This window comes from Emiliania huxleyi (genome assembly GCF_000372725.1).
Source record: "Emiliania huxleyi CCMP1516 chromosome Unknown EMIHUscaffold_184, whole genome shotgun sequence".
NCBI lineage: Eukaryota > Haptophyta > Isochrysidales > Noelaerhabdaceae > Emiliania > Emiliania huxleyi.
In genome coordinates this window covers 185,485-204,429 of record NW_005200746.1, presented here as the reverse complement: position 1 = coordinate 204,429, position 18,945 = coordinate 185,485, and the positions used below count along the sequence as shown (strand labels likewise).

The 18,945-nt window shown below is 66.0% G+C and overlaps 4 protein-coding genes across 4 annotated transcripts; 1 reads left to right on the top strand and 3 right to left on the bottom strand.

Annotated features, from left to right (window-relative positions):
- Window positions 1-2,354: 2,354 nt before the first annotated feature.
- EMIHUDRAFT_456540 (hypothetical protein) lies at window positions 2,355-3,365 on the top strand. The gene is made up of 4 exons (XM_005782932.1): window positions 2,355-2,525; window positions 2,601-3,009; window positions 3,034-3,055; window positions 3,205-3,365. Exons 1-2 carry the CDS (start codon window positions 2,362-2,364, stop codon window positions 2,815-2,817), a joined length of 381 nt encoding a protein of 126 aa, XP_005782989.1. The 5' UTR covers window positions 2,355-2,361; the 3' UTR covers window positions 2,818-3,009; window positions 3,034-3,055; window positions 3,205-3,365.
- A 3,424-nt stretch (window positions 3,366-6,789) lies between these two features.
- On the bottom strand, window positions 6,790-8,346 carry EMIHUDRAFT_365377 (hypothetical protein; the record flags this gene model as incomplete). The annotated part of the gene is given in 6 exon segments (XM_005782931.1): window positions 6,790-6,851; window positions 6,863-7,256; window positions 7,334-7,399; window positions 7,477-7,877; window positions 7,948-8,161; window positions 8,234-8,346. Coding segments are annotated over 3 exon segments (322 nt in total), but the record flags the coding sequence as incomplete, so codon positions are not given.
- Window positions 8,347-12,775: 4,429 nt separating this feature from the next.
- Window positions 12,776-16,232, bottom strand: EMIHUDRAFT_232732 (hypothetical protein; the record flags this gene model as incomplete). Its single annotated transcript, XM_005782930.1, has 9 exons — window positions 12,776-12,910; window positions 13,018-13,095; window positions 13,202-13,282; window positions 13,390-13,439; window positions 13,647-13,720; window positions 13,981-14,363; window positions 14,450-14,728; window positions 14,990-15,310; window positions 15,612-16,232. 9 exons carry the CDS (start codon window positions 16,230-16,232, stop codon window positions 12,776-12,778), a joined length of 2,022 nt encoding a protein of 673 aa, XP_005782987.1.
- A 466-nt stretch (window positions 16,233-16,698) lies between these two features.
- EMIHUDRAFT_456539 (hypothetical protein) lies at window positions 16,699-17,557 on the bottom strand (the record flags this gene model as incomplete). The annotated part of the gene is made up of 1 exon (XM_005782929.1): window positions 16,699-17,557. One exon carries the CDS (start codon window positions 17,555-17,557, stop codon window positions 16,847-16,849), a length of 711 nt encoding a protein of 236 aa, XP_005782986.1. The 3' UTR covers window positions 16,699-16,846.
- Window positions 17,558-18,945: the final 1,388 nt, after the last annotated feature.

Genomic DNA, 18,945 nt, shown 5'->3' with positions numbered 1-18,945 from the left:
GGAGGCGCAGACGCGTGCCCGGGGGACGTGGCGGCGCTCGGGGAGGAAAGGTGCCCCACGCTCTCCATTCTCACCATGTCGGTGCTCGCGTTTGCGGTCTCTGCCATCGTTCTGGCCGCCGTTGGCGCGTTCTGCTGGTGCATCGGCTTCACGGCGGGCGTGCGAAGGGGGAACCGCATGGCGCTGCGCGACGTGATGCGGAAATTCAACCTCTCGGGGGAGGAGGAGGGCGACAATCTCGACAGCCTAGATGCTGGCGCGTAGTAAGGGGGTGCCCTTGGTAAGGGTGAAGGCGTCCCTTGTTTGTCGCCGTCACACACACACACACACACACACACACACACACACACACACACACACACACACTAACACACACACACACACTAACACACACACACACTAACACACACACACACTCACACACACACTAACACACACACACACACTAACACTAACACTAACACACACACACACCGCGGAACCCCGCGCCCGCACACGCCCACCGCCCGTCCGCCCCGGACGAGGGACTTTTCTTTCGAACATTCTTCGCAGCTAAAATTCTTTTCAGGCTTCTGAGGAAGCCCGTCGCCCGCGCCTCGCCTGTCGCGTGAATCGTGCTGTGAGACCGCCTTTTGTGGTAAAATGGCCGCGAATTCTTTCGGGGGCCGCGGGCGGGTGCACGGAGCTAAGATGCTAAATGCCTCGCCGCCCTACGAGTCGCTTAGGCGGCTCCCGTGGTGTACCTGTGTTAGTGCCAGTGCGCGCCAGTGCCCACAGTGTCGTGCGAAGGAGTTCGCTAGTAATTTTTTTCGCTGGCTCGTAAAATTGTTTAATGTAAATTCTTTTCCGCTGAGCCTTGTCAAATTCTTTTCCGTGGTGTACCTGTGTTAGTGCCAGTGCGCGCCAGTCCCGTGCCCAGTGTAAAAGAAAGAAAGAAAACAGACAAGCCAAGGGAGGGATGGGAGGACGGTACGCCGCCACCACACAGGGATTTTATTAGGGGAGAAGCCCAGTGTTGTGCTCCCTCTGCGGCTGCTGCTGCGCCTCCTGGTTGCTCGGCCGCTGCCTCGCGGCACTCGGCTGCGGCGAGCTGCGCAGCCACGCAACAGGCGAGCCGCTCCTCGGGGGGCAGAGGTGCTTCTCCGCACACGCGGGCCGCCGGCCGCGACGATGGCGCGAGGACCGGCAGCGGCGTGAGGCCCAGCCACCTCTCAAACCACACTTTGTTGTCTCGCTCCTCAGTCTCGTGTCTTTGTTTTGTCTTGCGAAATCGAACTGTACTACGACTCTGGCGGCGGCGCAGGCGGCGCGGGTCGTGGCGCCGCCGCGTCGGCTCGTGCCTTGCACTGACGGCACGCGTCATCGTCGTAGTAGCGCCAGTTGAACTCTCCCCGCAAGCAGTTGCAGCACCACCTAGAAGGGGCGATGATGGGTGTTCGAGAAATCGGAGGAGTCGCTCGGCGCTTTAGAGACCGGAGGAGAGATCAGAAATGCAGGCGGACGCTCACTCCTCGTAGTGGTCAAACCCATCGCCACTGCAGTCGGCCTCCTTGGAGCTATGAGGATCACGCTTGATTCGGCAGCCCGGGCAGTTGCCGTTGGCACAGCCGACCATTCCACCTGGAGCGGCTCCGTCGGCTCTGGCAAAAGAATTTTGATGCCGTATTGCCGTCATTAGCTGCCTCGCCTCGTGCGTGTGCCAAAGGATTTTAGTTTAAAGAGAGGTCAATACCAAACAACTCTAACACTGTTGCAGGCTGTTGTTTAGGTTGCGAGGAAGAATTCAGAATTACATCGAAGAATTTAGGATAAATTTCAGATTACCCGGTTTTTGAGATTCGAAAACTCTCTCTTGAGATTCGCCTCGCAGATTACCCGGCGAACGATATTTTCCTGCTTAGCGCGATTTCCGTCAAACCAGTTTACCCAGTCTCCCACAATTCGTGTTTCAGCTTACCCGGTCGCTGCGAAGGAGTTCGCTAGTAAAATTTTTCGCTGGCTCGTAAAATTGTTCAAAAGAAAGAAAGAAAGAAAACAGACAACCCAAGGGAGGGATGGGTGGGAGGACGCGGCACGCCGCCACCACACAGGGATTTTAAGGAGAGGGGTGTGATGCGCTACCGTCGCCCACCCTTGGGCGTCCGCCTCTTCCTATCTCTCTTCGCAGTCTCTCGCCGATTCTCGCTGCGACCTTCATGCCACCTCGCGGTAAAATTGTTCAAGGCGCCTTTAAATTCTTTTCCGGGGTGGGGTGGGGTGGGGCGGGTGTCGGAGGAGGGGATTTCGGATTGTGAAACCGCGCTTGAATTCTTCTTTTCCGGTCTTAGTTTCTGGTGCCGCCCCCCTCGTTTTGGTTTCGCAATGTGGCGCACTGTCACTATCGGCACCGCGTTACTCGCGGCAGCAGCGCTGCTGATGGCATCGCGCAACGCGCACAAACCCGCCGTCGCGAACAAATCCTCGCTCCTCTCCCGGCGGCTGTCAACGACCGCTGAGCCAGCGTTTGAGCCGCTCTGCTCAGTCGAGTGAGTGGCCCCGCGCCGCGCGCCCGACTGCGCCCACCGCAGCGCCTTCCACCCGCCGCCTACCCCCCACCGCAGCTGGAAGCGCTCCAAATGCATGCGCGGCGAGAAGGTCCTGCCGTGCCCCGAGAGGCCGCACTCGGGAGCGACGCCGATCGGGACCGGGGCGTGGGAGCTGACCGAGACCTACACCTACTTTCTCGACCGCGGCCTCACCGCCGCCATCGCCCACCTCGTTGACGGCGGCTCGGTCCTCGAGTTTGGCGCAGGCGATTCTTTTGAGACCATTCCGTAGACACTTCATCTCGCTACCACCACCACCACCCGCCACGCACTCGCCGCCGCGGCCGGTCCCTGCTGCGTGGTAGGTACATCCCGGGAGGCAAACTCAGGGCGAGGGACTGCACGCCCACGACACGCCCATGACATGTCCACGACACGTCCACATGCGCATGCACATGTGACATGACACACCCATGACATTTCCCGGATTTCCCGAACAGTTTAATATTTTTGACCCCCGGCAGGCAAGGTTTTTTTTAAGGGGGGGTTCGAAGCCCGGGGGGTCCCAACCGCCGCTTAGGAGGGTTCACGGAGGGTTCCCCCCCCCCCCCCCCCCCCCACCTCCACCTCTCACCTCCTCCTCCTCTCACCTCCTCCACCTCCCACCGCCTCCACCTCCCTCGCCGCAGGTTGCTGCGCTGACGCGAGGGCGCGGTGGCGGTAGATGCGCACCACGCGCACCCGCGCGCACCCGCACAGTCGAGAGGAGACGGATGGCGGCAGTCGGGGGAGGAGGCATCGCCGGGTCTGATGGCAGGGTCTGGCCTCACGGCCCAGTCTCAGGGAGGGTGGACCGCGAGAGCGTGAGCTCTGCATCCGCACCCCTCTCACGCCTCTGGTGGCTCTCGAGGTAGAAGGGGCGTGAGAGGGAGGAAGGCTGCGCACTCGCACGCAGCCGCACAGTCGAGAAGAGTCGCGCAGGGCAGAGGGAAGGCCGAGCGCAAGCGCGTGGGATCTTGCACCAGAGGGGGAGGGCGACCAGAGCGGGAGGGCGACTGCTGCGGGTGTGGGTCGCCGTAGGCTGGTTGGCGCCGCAGACCTGACCACGAGGCTGCAGCTCGGCCCTGCAGACTGGGTGGTCTGCCTCGAGGTGCAATCTCCCCACATCTCCCCACATCTCCCCATATCTGCGGACTGGGTGGTCTGCCTCGAGGTGCGAGATCGCACGAGATCACACGAGATCACACTCACACGAGATCGCACGAGATCGCACGAGATCGCACGAGATCGCACGAGATCGGGCCGAGATCGGGCCGAGATCGGGCCGAGATCGGGCCCGAGATCGTCGCGGCGATGGGCAGACCCGGCGCTTCGACACACGACGCCCCCCCACGACACGTCCACGACACGTCCACGACACGTCCACGACACGTCCACGACACGTCCACGACACGTCCACGACACGCCCACGACACGCCGCGACACGCCCGCGACACCTTCACGACACGTCCACGACACGCCCACGACACGCCGCGACACGCCCGCGACACCTTCACGACACGTCCACGACACGCCCACGACTTCGACGCCCGCAGGCAGTAGTAGCAAGCGACTCCTCGGGACGGAGCAACACCATAGCCGACGCCTGACGCGCACGGCACGGCCTCGGCCACGGCACGTCCACGACACGTCCACGACACGTCCACGACACATCCGCGGCATGCACATGCACAGGCACGGCTTCGACCACGACCCCGAGGCGCAGGCCGCGCTGCGCAAGGGCATCTCGGACATCCACTGGTACCGCGAGACGCTGATGGTCTTCCGGAGGCGGCCGGGAGGGGCCGCCGCCAACGGGGCGCGCCGTGGCGGCGGATAGGGGCGCCGGCGGTCGGCGCCAGACAGAGGTGCGGAGAGGGGTTTGCTCCATCGTCGCGCGGATTGGCGTTGGCTCCGCTGGACCTGTCCCGCCGTCACACTTGGAGAGGTAAGAGTTTTCGAGAGAATTGGAAACGCTCGCGCGACTAGTCGCGCCCGTGGACAAGGACAAACTGAAGCAGACAAGGGTAGCACTGAGGGCGGAGAGGCTCCTTGGGGCGTACCTTCAGGCGCAAGCCGCGAGGGCACGCTCTGGCTGAGCAATAGCCTGGAGGAGAGGACGGGAATGACCCGCTTTGTCACGGATTGGCTTGCGCACCACAAGCCAGGGAAGGGGCACCCGGAACGCACAGTCAAGTCGTTCGCCTTTCAGGAGGCGGAGAGTATCAGCCGAAGGGCGACCGTGCGTTGGGCCACGCGCAACGGCCACGCAGTGCTGTCGTTGCAGCACGACGGTATAGTCGTAGCGGTCAAGAGAGGGAGTGACGCCGGCGACGTGGCGGAACAGATGGCGAGTGCGAGTGAGGAGGCGCTCGGATACCGGCAGCAGTGCGAGCTAAAAGAGCAAGAGCCGCCGAGCGGAGTAGCGAGACCGCAGCTGGCGACACGCGATGAGGTGGGAGGGGTAGTGCCGGGGCTGGGAGAGATGGAGGGCTCGCCCCCGAGGCACGGCGCGTGGGTAAGAGACGCCGAACTCCAGGAGGATCCGCTTACGCGCTTTCTACTGCGGTGGGACGAGTTTGAGGTCGGGACACGGGCGCTGTCCGACAGAAACGGGACGCAGGTCATGATGGGCAAGGATAAAGAGCCGCTCGGCTCGGAGAAGGGCCGTGAGCTCAACGCGGAGGTTGCCAGGATATGCCTCGCGCTGCACAGAGCGCGGCCCTTCACGCACCTCGCTGCGACGGATGGAGGGAGAGACATGCCAAACAAGTGGGTGGGGGATAGGTTCGTGCCGCGACCAGTTGTGTCGTATGGGGTGTACGAAGGACCGGCCCGATTCGGGAGACCCGTCGAGGGATCTGGACAGCTCGAAGGCGGGGACGATGAGCTGCGGCTCGCGTTTGGGCAGGGGCTGTGGGGCGGCAAACTGCCAGACGACTGGCAGGTGATAGACGCGGAAATGTACGCGGTGCTGGCTTACCTGCGTAAGATGGCAACGGCGGAGGATGCGGCGGACAGGAGGTGCCTCGTCTTGAGCGACTGCAAGCCCGCGCTACAGCAGATCGAGGCGGCGTACCGAAAAGGCTCTCTCGAGGGGCTCAGGGAATGGGACAGAGGAGGAGTGTTAGAGGGGATATGCAGATATCGCGCCCAGCTCGAATCTGTCACGCTGTGGGAGCCACGCGGGGTGCGCTAGCAACGCCTACGCCGACGCCGCGGCGACGGCATACATGGGGGCCAGCGAGATTGAGGATGCCACCGCCGTCATCCGTGAAGCAGTGAGGACACGCCCGTGCCTGTACACGGACCGTCAGAGGACGGCAGACGGAGAGTGGAGGGGAGAGGTACTGGACCGGAGGACCTATTACGATACACGCGGCCACACGAACGAGTGGGTGCGAGGACGGCTCGGCGAGGGGCTCACGGCGGGGGGTCGCACACGGCAGGGGTGACGGGGCCGCTGTGGAGCGATGTGGTCAGGGGAACGACGAAACACAAATGGGACAAGCGCCAGCGGATCAAGGATCAGCACGGCGAGCGCGAGATTGAATTCGCCGACGTGGATGATCACAACGTGGTGACAAATGCGCCAAAAAATCTCGGGGCCTACGCGGCCCCGATCCCCGGCGCTGGGGCTCGTCGCTAGCGCTCCTCGATTTTGAAATGTCTGCCAGTCGCCCAACCTGATCTCAGAATCACTCCCGGGTAACTTGTCACTGCCGTCCTGGAAGGTCTTCTCTCAGCAGGCCGAGCGCCGTGGCATCGCGCTGCTCGCAGCGCTGTCGCGGCGCCGAGAACCCCCAAAACTCGCGAGACCTCGATACTAACAAAGACTACGATACTGGGGGTATCCTTTTTGAAAAAACTCTTGGCGGGGCCACAACGAAGGCGCTCTCAAATCATCTTGTGGGCAACAGGAAGGTGTGGCCAAAAACAACCAGCCCCCGTGGGAACGCACTCCCGGCAATCATGCGTGGCCCCCTCCCGACACCGGAGGTCTCCGGGGCACGCCCCCGTGCACGCCGCTCCTCACCGATGGCAAAAGAAATCGAACTCCGCACGGCTGAGGCAAGCTGGATGGCTTGTCTGTTTTCTTTCTTTCTGGGTGCCCCCCACCCCCCCTTAACGCGAATACAAAAGAATTTTCTCTCAAAGAACTAGGCACGGGACTGGCGCGCAGTGGCACCACACCAGTCACCACGATACGGCTCTACTCGGCCGCGCAGGACGAAAGAGCTGGAAGGAACCCCACGACGCAAATCATAATCTCCATCCGGACTGCCCGTAGACGTGACATGCACATGCACATGCGCATGCGCATGCACATGCACACGCACGTCACATGTGACTCCCCCCCTCCCCCCCCTCCCTCCAACGCAATGCTCCATGTGCGAGCTAGCTCTACTAATCGTCCCGTGTTTGCAGGTCATCGCCGCGCCGCACGTTTTGCGCACGACATCGCGCAACCGATCAGACCTGCTGCTGCACCGACGACGCCTCGCCTCCAGAGACCTCGCGCGCCTCCGCAGAGCTGCGGCTGCTCATCTTGGCGAACACCCGGCTGAGTCCGCCAAGGCTGCGCATCGCGAGACTGGTGCTGCCCTCAACGACGCTGCCTGAAGCGAGGAGGCCCGCCCGCGACCGAGCGGGGGTCGCGCCTAGGCTCTTTGCCAGAAGGACGAGCGACACCTGCGGGCAGGGACCCGCCCCTCGTCACGAAACGCTCGATGCGGGGGAGAGCGCGCTGTGGGGGAGAGGGCGCGCGCCTTGCGGTGGTGGCCGGGGAAGCAGGATTTTGCCAGGTCCTTGTAGAGTCCGCCGGCGATGAGCTCCTGCGGCGTTGGGGGGGGGAGAGGGTTGGGGGGGGAGGAGGGGTGGCGGGACAGGCGCCACGTTGAGACATTCGCTCCTGCGGCGTGACTTCGAAAAACCTCGAGAACTGGCAGCCGCCGAGCGCGGGGTCGTTCTCGTGCGCCATGACGATCTTCAGCTTGTCCTCCCGCGCCTGCTTGACCTGCTCGGCCAGCCGCTCGTCGCTGACGAAGCTGTCCTCGTTGAGGTAGAGCAGCAAGTGCGTCGCGCTGGCCGGCCGATCATCGGTGGTGCAGATCGTGAGACCGGCGGTCTCACGATCTGGGGCAAAGGCGGCGGCGATCTCATCGGCCAGCGCCAGCGACCCCGCGTTGGCTGGCGAGGCCCAGAGCGTGCACGGTTTGGAAAAGGCGAGCGACTGGCTCTCGAGCTCGCCCGACACGCAGAGCGGGAGGGACGTCCTGTCCAGAAAGTTGGGCGAGCAGAGGAGCACCGCCTAGGTTGGTTCAAGTGGGGTTGGCGGGGAGGTAGAGTGAGAGAACGGAGCTGGTTGTGGCCGGCGGCGCCTCAGCGATGATCTTGAGCGAGATGAGCTGAAACTCATCGATGCGATACCAAATCGTGAGCGGCCAGTTGTTGTCAAAGATGGCCGGCTGCAGGTCCTCGGGGCACTCGCCGCGCAGCGCCTGGAGCGTCCCGCCGCCCTTTTCAGGGTCCGCTTCTTGGACGAGGACGAGCGGCTTGTCCTTCTCGAGCGACGAGCGGACCTCGCGGAGGCAGTTCTGTGGCGCGGGCGAGGCGGCAGATCTTGGGGCCAGGGTGCGGTAGAGGCGGGGTGGGAGGAAGAGGCGAGCCTTGGAGCGGAAGTAGCCCTGCGAGAGGAAGAAGAGGATGACCTGCGAGCTCTGGATGTACTCCTCCAGCGCCCCGATATCCTTGAGATCATCTACCTATGAGCACACCGCGGTGCGTCAGGGGGGCTCTGTGTGTAGCTTAAGCAGCGCTGATGAGCATGTGCGCGCGTCGAGAAAGACTTTGATGTCCGGCAGCAGCTGCTCGAGCTCACCCTTGATGACCTTGACGGCGTCTTGACCGGTCGACCTATTCGTTTGGATGAGGGGCGGGGATCACGCCGGCTGTTTTCGCTCCCTCTCTCCCTCCATAGCCGTGACTCACCAGATGTGGCTGTTGAAGAGGTGCCACGTGAGGCCCCTCACGATGCTCAGCTCGGGGGGCTGCTTGGTCGAGACGAGTCGGATCGTGGGGACCTTGGCGACGCGACGGGCGGCGATGATGGCGCCGACGAGGAAGAAGGCGAGCACGACTGCAACGAGGATGATCATCGAGTCGACAATCACATTGAGGCTGCGGAAGCCGAGGACATCGGCGGGGTCGGCTTCCTGGTACCGCTCCTGGATGCCGAGGAAGATGGTGCTCCAGTTGGTGCCGAGGAAGAGGAGGAGGAGCACGAGGCTCGTGGCGACGGCGATGACGTTGTCCTCAACCCGCTTGTACGGCCGCACGACGGCGAGTGCGACGGCGTAGCATGAGCAGATGAGCGTCGCCACCACAAGGCGAACAAAGGCGCGCTCCTCCGGGATCAGAAGCACGAAGCCAGTCAGCACGAGCTTGCGCGCCAGCTCGACCGCCTCCCACCAGTACCAGGTCTTCTCGTACTCCCGGTGGAGGAAGGCGGTGGCCCGCGTCAGAGCATTCGGCGTCTTGGCCTGCAGCGGCTTGTAGCAAGCGGCGAGGAGCGACGTGAAGAGGACCAGCGAGCCGGCGGGCCAGAGGACGATGAAGCCGATGGCGAGGGCGGTGATGGGTCCGTGATCGTCGGAGCCGCACTCGACGCTCGCGTCCTGCCGCATGTAGGAGACCTGCTCTAGCTCCTCGCCGGGCGGAGAGATGGTGTAGGCCTATCAGCAGAAACTTACGAGGACTGAGGGGTGTGGTGTTGTGAGCAACGGCAGTCATCAGCTGTGAGAGGGCGCCTGGCACGACCAGGAGCGGAAGATGGAGGCGCTGATGGAGGGCACGAAGCAGAAGATGAGCACCAGGCCCGCCGGCGTGAGGTCGAGGAGGCCGAGGGCCGCCTCCGCGTACCACGGCCTCTCGCGCGGCGCCGGGGCGGCGCTCCAGCGGTAGAGCCGCAGACTTATCCCCGCGATCATGAGCAAGGCGATGAGGGCGACGGGGGAGAGGGCGATGGCGAGGAGCCGCAGAGCGTAGCCGAGGCACTGCTCCGGCAGGAAAAAGCCAGACCAGTCGACGGAGATCACGTTGGCCAAGTTGTCCGTCCAGCCCGTGTACTTGTCCGGCAGCCGCGCGGAGTAGGTGGAGGAGAGGACGGTGCTGATCTGATAGAAGCCAAACAGGATCTTGAGCTTTGCCGTCATTCCGCCCCCGACGTAGTACTTGACGGAGCGGTCTGCAAAGCGGAGGATAGGCCCGATGATGCGCTCCTTCCGCCACGGCATGTGGTAGGCCCACGCCGCCAAGCCGCACGCGACGCAGAGGCCGAGGACGAGGCCGGCGATGCGGCCCGCCGCCGCGCCGCGCGGAGCGCACTCCTTGCAGTTGACGCCATCGACGAGGTACTGGTTCTCTGCGGCGCAGAGCTGGCACTCGGGGCCTTTGAAGCCCGAAGCGCAGTACTCTGAGCCCGCCTCCACCATCCTCCGGCCTCTCGCCACCGGCTCGCTGCCGGCGCACCGCGTCTTGCCGGCATTGGCATTGCCGCCAAAGAGGCGGCACTCTGTCAGCACGGCGGAGGAGGGGCTGGCGCGCCAGAAGCCGCGCAGGAGGACGAGGGAAGAAAGGGTGGTGTTGTCCGGGCAGGCAGCGTTCGGCGGGCAGGGCTTGCAGAACTCGGTCGGGGAGGTGAACATGTCCCCTGGGTCGGCCGAGGTGTTCCGCAGGTAGTAGTCGTCCATGCAGATAGAGCAGATGGTGCTGCCGCTGACCGAGCTGAGGGGATGCGGACATAGATTGCAGAGGCTTTGGCCAGCGTTGGCGGCGTATTTGCCAGCCACGCACTCGTCGCACGCGATGCTGCCTTGACCCGACGAGGTGCCGGGAGGGCAAGACTCGCACTCGGACTGCCCCTCTTTCGCGGCGAAGGTGCCAGGCGAGCACGGCGTCGGCTCGATGCTGCCCGTGGAGCAGGCGCTGCCGGCGGGGCAGGCCGTGCACTCACCCGCGGCGGTGAGGTTTGTTGCGTTCGAGTAGCTGCCAGCCTCGCACGGCAGCGGCGCCGACGCGCCCAGCTCGCAGTAGCTGCCTTTCTTGCACACGAGACAGCCCGTCGCACCCTTATCGTGCTGGTAAGTCCCACCCTTGCACGGCTCGCACTCAGAGAGGCCGCCCGTGACAGCGAAGCTACCCTTGGCGCACGCCGTCTGCTGCGTCGAGCCCGTGGTGGCGAAGTGGCCCGGCGAGGCGTCGGTGCACTCGCCCGCAGCGGTGAGGTTGGTGGCGCGCGAGTAGCTGCCAGCCTCGCACGGCAGCGCCGCCGCCGCGCCAACAGCGCAGTAGCCGCCCGCCTCGCACGGCTTGCACGCCGTCTGCGCCTCCGCGTCCTGGTACGTGCCGCCGGCGCAGGGCGTGCACTCGCCCTGCCTGGTCTCGTTCGTGTACGACCCCTTGGCGCACGCCGTCTGCTCGGTGGAGCCGGTGGTGGCGAAGTGGCCCGGCGAGGCGTCGGTGCACTCGCTCGCGGCGGAGAGGTTGGTGGCGCGCGAGTAGCTGCCAGCCTCGCACGGCAGCGCCGCCGCCGCGCCAACAGCGCAGTAGCCGCCCGCCTCGCACGGCTTGCACGCCGTCTGCGCCTCCGCGTCCTGGTACGTGCCGCCGGCGCAGGGCGTGCACTCGCCCTGCCTGGCCTCGTTCGTGTACGACCCCTTGGCGCACGCCGTCTGCTCGGTGGAGCCGGTGGTGGCGAAGTGGCCCGGCGAGGCGTCGGTGCACTCGCCCGCGGCGGTGAGGTTGGTCGCGGTCGAGTAGCTGCCAGCCTCGCACGGCAGCGCCGCCGCCGCGCCCTCGGCGCAGTAGCTGCCCTCCACGCACGGAAGGCAGCCCGTCGCGTTCGACTCGCCCTGGTACGTCCCGCCCGCACAGCTGGCGCACTCGGAGAGGCCGGCCGTGGCGGCGAAAGAGCCCGGCGAGCACTCGGAGGGCGGCGCCGCCCCGCCGCCGCACGACGCGCCGGCGGGGCAGTCGAGGCACTCGGGGTCGCCGCTCTGGTCGGTCAGCCTGGCGTACGTGCCCGCCGCGCACTGCGCGTCCAGCTCGCGCGACGAGCCCTGAGGGCAAAACATGCCGGCAGCGCAGCGGACGCAGTCGGCGGCGGCGGTGTCGCTCTGGTAGTAGCCCTGGGCGCACAGCTCGCAGCGAGCGTTGCCGAGGCCGGAAGCGTTGCTGCCTGGCGAGCACGGCGTCGGGGCCACGCTGCCCGTGGTGCAGGCGTGGCCCTCGTCGCACGCCGTGCACTCCTCCGGCGCGGCGAGGTTGGTGGCGTTCGAGTACGACCCGGCGGGGCAGGGAAGGGGCACGCTCGTCCCCTCCGGGCAGACGTGGCCAGCATCGCAGGGCAGCGCCTCATTGGTCGCCTCTGTGGGGCATTGGGAGCCTGCGGGGCAGCGGCCGGCGCAGCTGCTGCTCGACTGCTCCTTTGGGTCGGCCGAGCCGAGGAGGCCGGCGGCGCAGGCAAAGGGGAAGTCCTCATCGACGGGCAGCAGCGGCAGCTGGTAGAGGTCATCGCCGAGGAGGGAGGGGTCGTCCTCCCAGTTGCAGGGCTGCACGAAGGTCGCGTTCTGGCAGTACCACGGGTCTTCGACGCGCTCGAGGCAAGCCTCCTCCTTGTATTTATCGGTCTGCCTGCGGCAAGCCGCCTCCTTCTCGTCCGACGAAGGCTCGGTCGCATTGCTCTCCGTGAGCGCGCAATCGCCGCGGTGCTCGAGGCAGGCCCTTTGCTTTGCCACCTCCGACAGAGGGTAAGAGCACGCCTTCCGGTACACCTCGCAGCGCGCGTTTGGCAGCCAGCGGCCGGCTGGGGCGGGGAGGGTGTAGGAGACCTCGCCAGCGAGCAGGAAGATGGAATTCCCCTGACCCTCGGCAGAGCAGCCGCGGATGAGGGTGCCGTCGCTAAGGGAGGTGCGCCCTCCCGCCGAGTAGAGGCCGCCGCCATGCTCTGTGGCGATGCAGCTGGAGATGGTTGAGCGGGCCAGGCTGGCTGAGCCCGAGGCCACGAACACTGCTCCGCCTCGCGTGGCATTGCAGCCGGAGATGGTGGAGTCGGTTATCGAGACCGCACCGCTGTCCTCCGCGTAGACGACGCCGCCGTGCTGCGGTTGCGAGGAGAGAGCGGGGTGAGGCAGCCGTGGTCCTCCTATCTCTCATCCCGCTGCCGTGCGGTGCTGCAGGAGTGCGGCTAGCTCTACGCGGCGCACATAGTCAGCAGAGCAGCCCGACACGTCCGAGCTGGTTATCGAGACCGCACCGCTGCTAATCGCCCTGACGACGCCGCCGACCTGCGGTTGCGAGGAGAGAGCGGGGTGAGGCAGCCGTGGCCCTCTCCACCTCTCGCCCCGCTGCCGAGTGGCGCTGCAGGGCCGGCGGCTAGCTCTACGCGGCGCACATAAGCCGAGCAGCTCGACACGGCCGAGCCATTTATCGAGACCGCACCGCTGTCGTACGCGTGGACGACGCCACCGTGCTGCGGTTGCGAGGAGAGAGCGGGGTGAGGCTGCCGTGCCCCTCTCTATCACTCGCCCCGCTGCCGTGCGGCGCTGCAGGGCGGCGGCTAGCTCTACGCGGCGCACATTGCCAGCCGAGCAGCCCGATACGCTCGAGCTGGTTATCGAGACCGCACCGCTGCGCAGCGCCCTGACGACGCCGCCGTTCTGCGGTTGCGAGGAGAGAGCGGGGATGAGGCAGCCGTGTCCCGTTCCATCTCTCGCCCCGCTGCCGTGCGGCGCTGCAGGGGTGCGGCTAGCTCTACGCGGCGCACATAGGTAGCCGAGCAGTCCCTCACGACCGACTCGATGATCTCGACGTCGCCTGCGCGCCTCGCCTCCACAACGCCGCCGCCCCACGCCCTCCCGTTGACGAGGGTCAGCCCCCGCAGGGTGAGGCTGCAGCCGCCCTCGAGGTAAAAGAGCCCGGTCTCTCCCTGGCCATCGAGCGTCGCGCCCTCGCCGCTGCTCGCGACGGTCACTTTGATGGTGGAGGTGCAGCTGATCTGGCTGCCCAGCTTGAAGTCCTCACCGGGCGGCAGGTAGATGGAGACGTTGGCTTGCGAAGCAGCAGCCTCCGTGATCAGGGAGCGGAGCTCGGCCTCGCTCGCCGCGGCGACATCGAAGCCGGGGGAGAGCGGCGGCAGCGGCGGCGGCGGCGGCGGTGTTGGCGGTGATGACGGTGAAGGCGGCGGAGCTGGCGGTGAAGGCGGTGAAGGCGGTGGAGGCGGCGCTGATGGCGGTGAAGGCGGTGGAGGCGGTAGAGGCGGCGCTGGTGGCGGTGGAGGCGGCCGGGTCGCCCAGCAGATCTGACGGCAGAGGGAGGATAGGCGTCAGAGAGGAGACGGAAGGGGAGCGAGAGGGACCAGGCGCGCGCCTTCCAGCCCGACCCGACTACGCTGTAATCCGATCGCCACTCGATAACGCCGTCCTCCGCCACCGCGCCACTCGGCCCCGAGGTGCCGCAGTACTTTGTGCCGTTGACGGTGAGATAGTCGAAGGGGCAGCCGTCGCCCGCCTCCACATCAAAACCGATCAACTCCAGCCCGACCGTCGGCACGCCGCTGATGGTGCACGCCTCGTTGTTGCCGTAGCTGTTCGGGTAGTTTGGCGACGCGGCGCACGAGCCGCCGTCGGTGAGCGAGCACGGGCCGGTGATGAAGTAGCCGCCAGGGAGAAGCGGCGGCGGTGGAGTGGGTGCCATTTGAGACGGGTACGGCGGTGGAGGCGGCCGGGTCGCCCAGCAGATCTGACGGCAGAGGGAGGATAGGCGTCAGAGAGGAGACGGAAGGGGAGCGAGAGGGACCAGGAGCGCGCCTTCCAGCCCGACCTGACTACGACGTCATCCGATCGCCACTTAATGACGCCGTCCTCCGCCACCGCGCCACTCGGCCCCGAGGTGCCGCAGTACTTCGTTCCGTTGACGGTGAGGTAGTCGTAGGGGCAGCCGTTGCCTGCCTCCACATCAAAGGCGACCGTCTCCAGCTCGACCGGCGGCACGCCGCTGATGGTGCACTCCTCGCTGTCGCCGTAGCTGTTCGGGTAGTTTGGCGACGCGGCGCACGAGCCGCCGTCGGTGAGCGAGCACGGGCCGTCGACGCAGTTTACGCCAGGCTGGCATGGCGACGGCTCGGGTGACGGCGACGGCTCGGGTGACGGCGACGGCTCGGGTGACGGCGACGGCTCGGGAAACTCGGGAAACGGCTCGGGTGACGGCGACGGCTCGGGTGACGGCGACGGCTCGGGCGACGGCGGCGACAGCGGCGGGTTCGGTGGTGGAGAGATCGGTGACGCCGCTGGTATGCCGCGCGCGCCCTGCAGGAAGAAGATCACAATGCCAACTCGGAGAGCACGCGTGCTGGAGAGCAAGGGTACGGAGATCGCTGCGTGGCTGCTGCGCTCCACCCTCTTCTCACGCAACGGCGGCTCAAGGCACGCCGCGAGGAGCAGCGCCAGCACGGCCGCACAAGAGCGGAGAAAGAGCAGCGAGGCCGCATCGATCTCTGAGAGGGCCGTGGCGTTCGTGAAGCTCTCCTCGAGTGAGGGGTCGCCGATCTTCGTCGCGCCGGAGGTCTCGTCAAATAAGGGGGGGGCGAGCTCGGCGTAGGCGCCGATGTTGAGCGTGGAGGTAGTCGGGTAGGTCTTACCGATCCCGATCTCGACGTTGGAGTGGGCCGTGGCGGTCGTGCAGTCCGCCTCGTCCGTCGTGAAGCCCGGGACAGGCTTGTTCTGTGAGGGGGGGGGGGGGGGGAAAGGCGGCTAGGGAGGTGGTGGGGGCGGCCGGGAGGGCGGAGGGAGGTGGCGGCCGCCGAAGAGGGGCCGGGGAAGGAGGTGTGGAGGGCGGCTGGGGGAGGGCGGGGGCGGGGGCGGGGGCCGGGAGGGGGAGGGGGTGGTGGGGGGAGAGTGGGGGGCGGCGAGGACCCCCGAGCGGAGATGGAAAGGCGGGGGGAGGGCGGCGGAACAAACCGTGTGGGAAAAAGCGGAAAGAGTCCCACACCTTTGTGTCCGTCTCGTCGGCCTCGCCCTTGGAGTGGGCCGTGGCGGTCGTGCAGACCGTCTCGTTGCTCGTGAAGCCCGAGGCCTCGATCGGATCCTCGGAGACGCAGAGCTCGGTGAGCGGCTGCGGCGGCTCCGCGCACCACACAGGGGCGCCGCCGCTGCCGCACGTGACACCGACGGAGTTGGCGGTGGAGTCGGCGAGCGAGACGTCGCCATTCTTGACCGCGCCGGCAACCTCGCCAAAGGAGGCGAGCTCGGCGTCGGCCGCGGCGCCGATGGGCTTTAGGGTGGTCGGGGCGGCGGCGCGTGAGGCGGCGCCGCTGAACTTGGAGAGGTTGAACGGGAAGGAGACGGCTGGATGGATGGTGGCGACGTCCGGACAGGCACCTAACAGCGCCCACCCACCCCCGAGAACGTATTGGAGGAGCAGGAGCCCCGCGGCCTTGTTGGGTTTGCGCGAGGCAGACGCCGCGAGGGCGAGCGACGGTGCGTCGGTCTCGAGCTTGATGCTGAAGTCGGTGCGGTTGCGCGTGTCGATGAGTGCCCCCCCGCGCCGCGGACGGGGGCGAGAGGCGGCGGTTGAGGGCGTCGCGAGAAGAGCGAGGGCGAGCACGAGCATGACGGCGTGCCGCAGATGTAGGCGAAGATCACGGGCACACAGGAAAGGAAAAATAACTTGAGCAGGCACGTGTAGGCGCGTATCTTAGCTAAGGCTCGCGCCCTGACGTGTAAGTGCTCATAGGCGGATGAGCGGGCAGAAAAAAACGCGAGGATTGTGTTCTTCAGGGCGGCTCGCACAGTAGTGTGTGTACGTTGGATGAGGTGTGGTGTGGACGCGAGAATACTTAGCTCCGCCGTTCATGGAGGTATACAGGTAACCGATGCGAGTGCGCGGCGCATCCCCGGCGGCTCGACGGTGGCCGGCGCTTGCGCGCCAGCCCCCTGTCATAGCTACCGGTACGCGCGCCATGGGGCGACTTTGTTATGTACATTATCTCGTGCAACGACCCTCCTGTGGCGCCTCGCGCTCCCGGAGAGAGAGAGAGAGCTTACAGATTTCTTTTCTACCAAAACATTTTTGAAAGTTTCAAACAACTCTACTGTTAGCAAGTTTCAAACAACTCCCCAGTAGAGCGCAAAACGAAACATAAAACGCCCTCCAACATCGGATCAACAGACACTGACGTCCTCACACCGGCAAGCACCACGACTAAGGCGCGGCAGTCTCGGCTCTCACGCCGCTCTCCGGTACGTGTACCGCCCGTTCGCAAAGCTGACCGCGACCGGCGCGCCGTCCGCGCCTCCGAGCGCGTCGACGGCGGCGTCGCGCGCACCGGCCGTCTCGACGAGCAGCCTCGCGGCGGTGGCCACGTCGGCGTCCGCGCCGCCGGCGACGACGAGCTCCCTCAGCCTCTTGAAGGCGTCGGCCGCGCGCACGTCGCGGATCGCCTGCTTGAGCGCCGGGTGGAAGTCTCCCGAGAGCACGTCCTCGGCGGGCCACCACTTTGTGGCCGCGTACTCCTTCTCGTCGAAGACGGCGCCGGCGACCTCGGCGTCGCCCAGCGCGAGCCGGTGCACCGTCGAGATGTCAGCCGTGCCGTTCCCCGCCGGCGGCTGCTGCCGGAACTGCCAGACGAACGAGTAGTTTGCGACCACCTCGAAGCGCTCGAGAGGCAGGTCGAGCTTGAGCTCGCGCCGCACGTTGCGCGCGGCGGCCGCCTCGGGCGTCTCGCCCGGCTTCGACCGGCCGCCGATGTACCACCAGTCCGGCTGCGGCTCCACCTTGCGCTGGCCCAGGAAGACCTTTGAGCCGCTCGCGTCGGTCACGAGGACGTCGGAGCACGCCTTGACGACGGTGTCGAGACAGCGGCCGTACTCGTCGTCGGGCAGGAAGCAGTGGCGCGGCGTGAACTCGCCGGTGATGAACTGCAGCGTCCGCTGCATGGCGTGGCCGGCGCCGCTTTTTTTTTGCGCCGCGGCCGCGGTGGTGAGCAAATAAAAGAAAAATTTAACGCGGGAATAGGACCGCCGCGGGCGCGTGGCGCAGCGCCTCGTACTGAGCCACCCACGCCGGCTCGCGCTCGGCGATGAAGGCGGCGATGTCTGCGTCGTCGAAGAAAAGGTGCCGAGCGGGTGGCGGGTGGGGCGAGCCGAGGGGAGGGGGTGGGGCGGGGGGGTATGGGGCGCCGCCGCGCCTGGGTGCAGCTCCTGCACCTTCCGCGCGTACTGCCTCATCTTGTCCGGCACTGTGTCGCGAGACTTGTACGTCTGCACGATCAGCTTCGGGATCGCGCCGCCCCTCACTCCTGGCGGGACGCGCCGCCAGTCGGTCGCCCCACCGCCCGCCCCTCCGCCCGCCCCTCCAGGCTGCGGTATGGGTTACGGCGACCCAGGGGGGGCGCGCGGGCGCGGAAGTGCGGTGCGGTGTGGGTGTGTGCGTGTCGTGCGGCTAGAGGGAGCGGACCGTGAGTTGAGGAAATCGGAGGACGCGACCCACTTCGCCACAGACGGTCCCGCGCCTCGCCGCTATGACGGCTACACGACCGCGGCTCGTGTGCGTGTAGCCGTCTTTGTCCGGAGTGAATACTCCAACGCGCTCGTCGGTGACGGTGTCCTCCAACCTGCGCCGCGCTCGGCGAACCTCGACAGCGCCTTCGATGGCATGCAGCTCTTTGCGTCAGAAGCCTGGAGAGCAGCTCCTCGGCTGCTCACACGCTCTGCACAGTTGACACAGCCTACTGTGCGGCTACCACAGCTGTGACAGCGATGGGCTCGCCCTCACTGGCCCTCAGTCACTTGTGCTGCGGCTTGTGTGAGCGACACTGCTCGGCGACTGCCGGCACACTGTGAGACCATGGGTGTGAGGTTAAACCACGCTACCAGCGCTTGATCACATCGGCCCTGAGGTCAGATCCTTCTACTCTGTTAGTGACAAGACTTGTCTACTGGCTGGAGCCGAGCAGGAGGGCCAGGCGCACAACCCCTGGTCAACTCACGGTCCACACCCCGTACGGCTGCGGGGGTGCGCGGTACACAACCGGCGCGGCTCTATGGCGTGCTCCGGGGGAGCACTACGCAGTCGTGGCTTCCACATGCGAGAGAGTGGCTTCTATATTTACGAAAACATTGGGCGTCCCTAGTGCCGCATCCATAAGAAGTGACGTCACGGTTCCAGGAGCGCTGGCGGCACAGCTTAGAGTGGCAGCCGAGCGCCGGCCACGACTATCGAGTCGCCGTCGCGGAGCTGGCTGGCCGACGGGTGGCGCGGTCTTGCTCCCAGCGCCACCCATCGGTCAGCCCTCAGATCGATCGATCGGCGCTCAAAGTCGCTT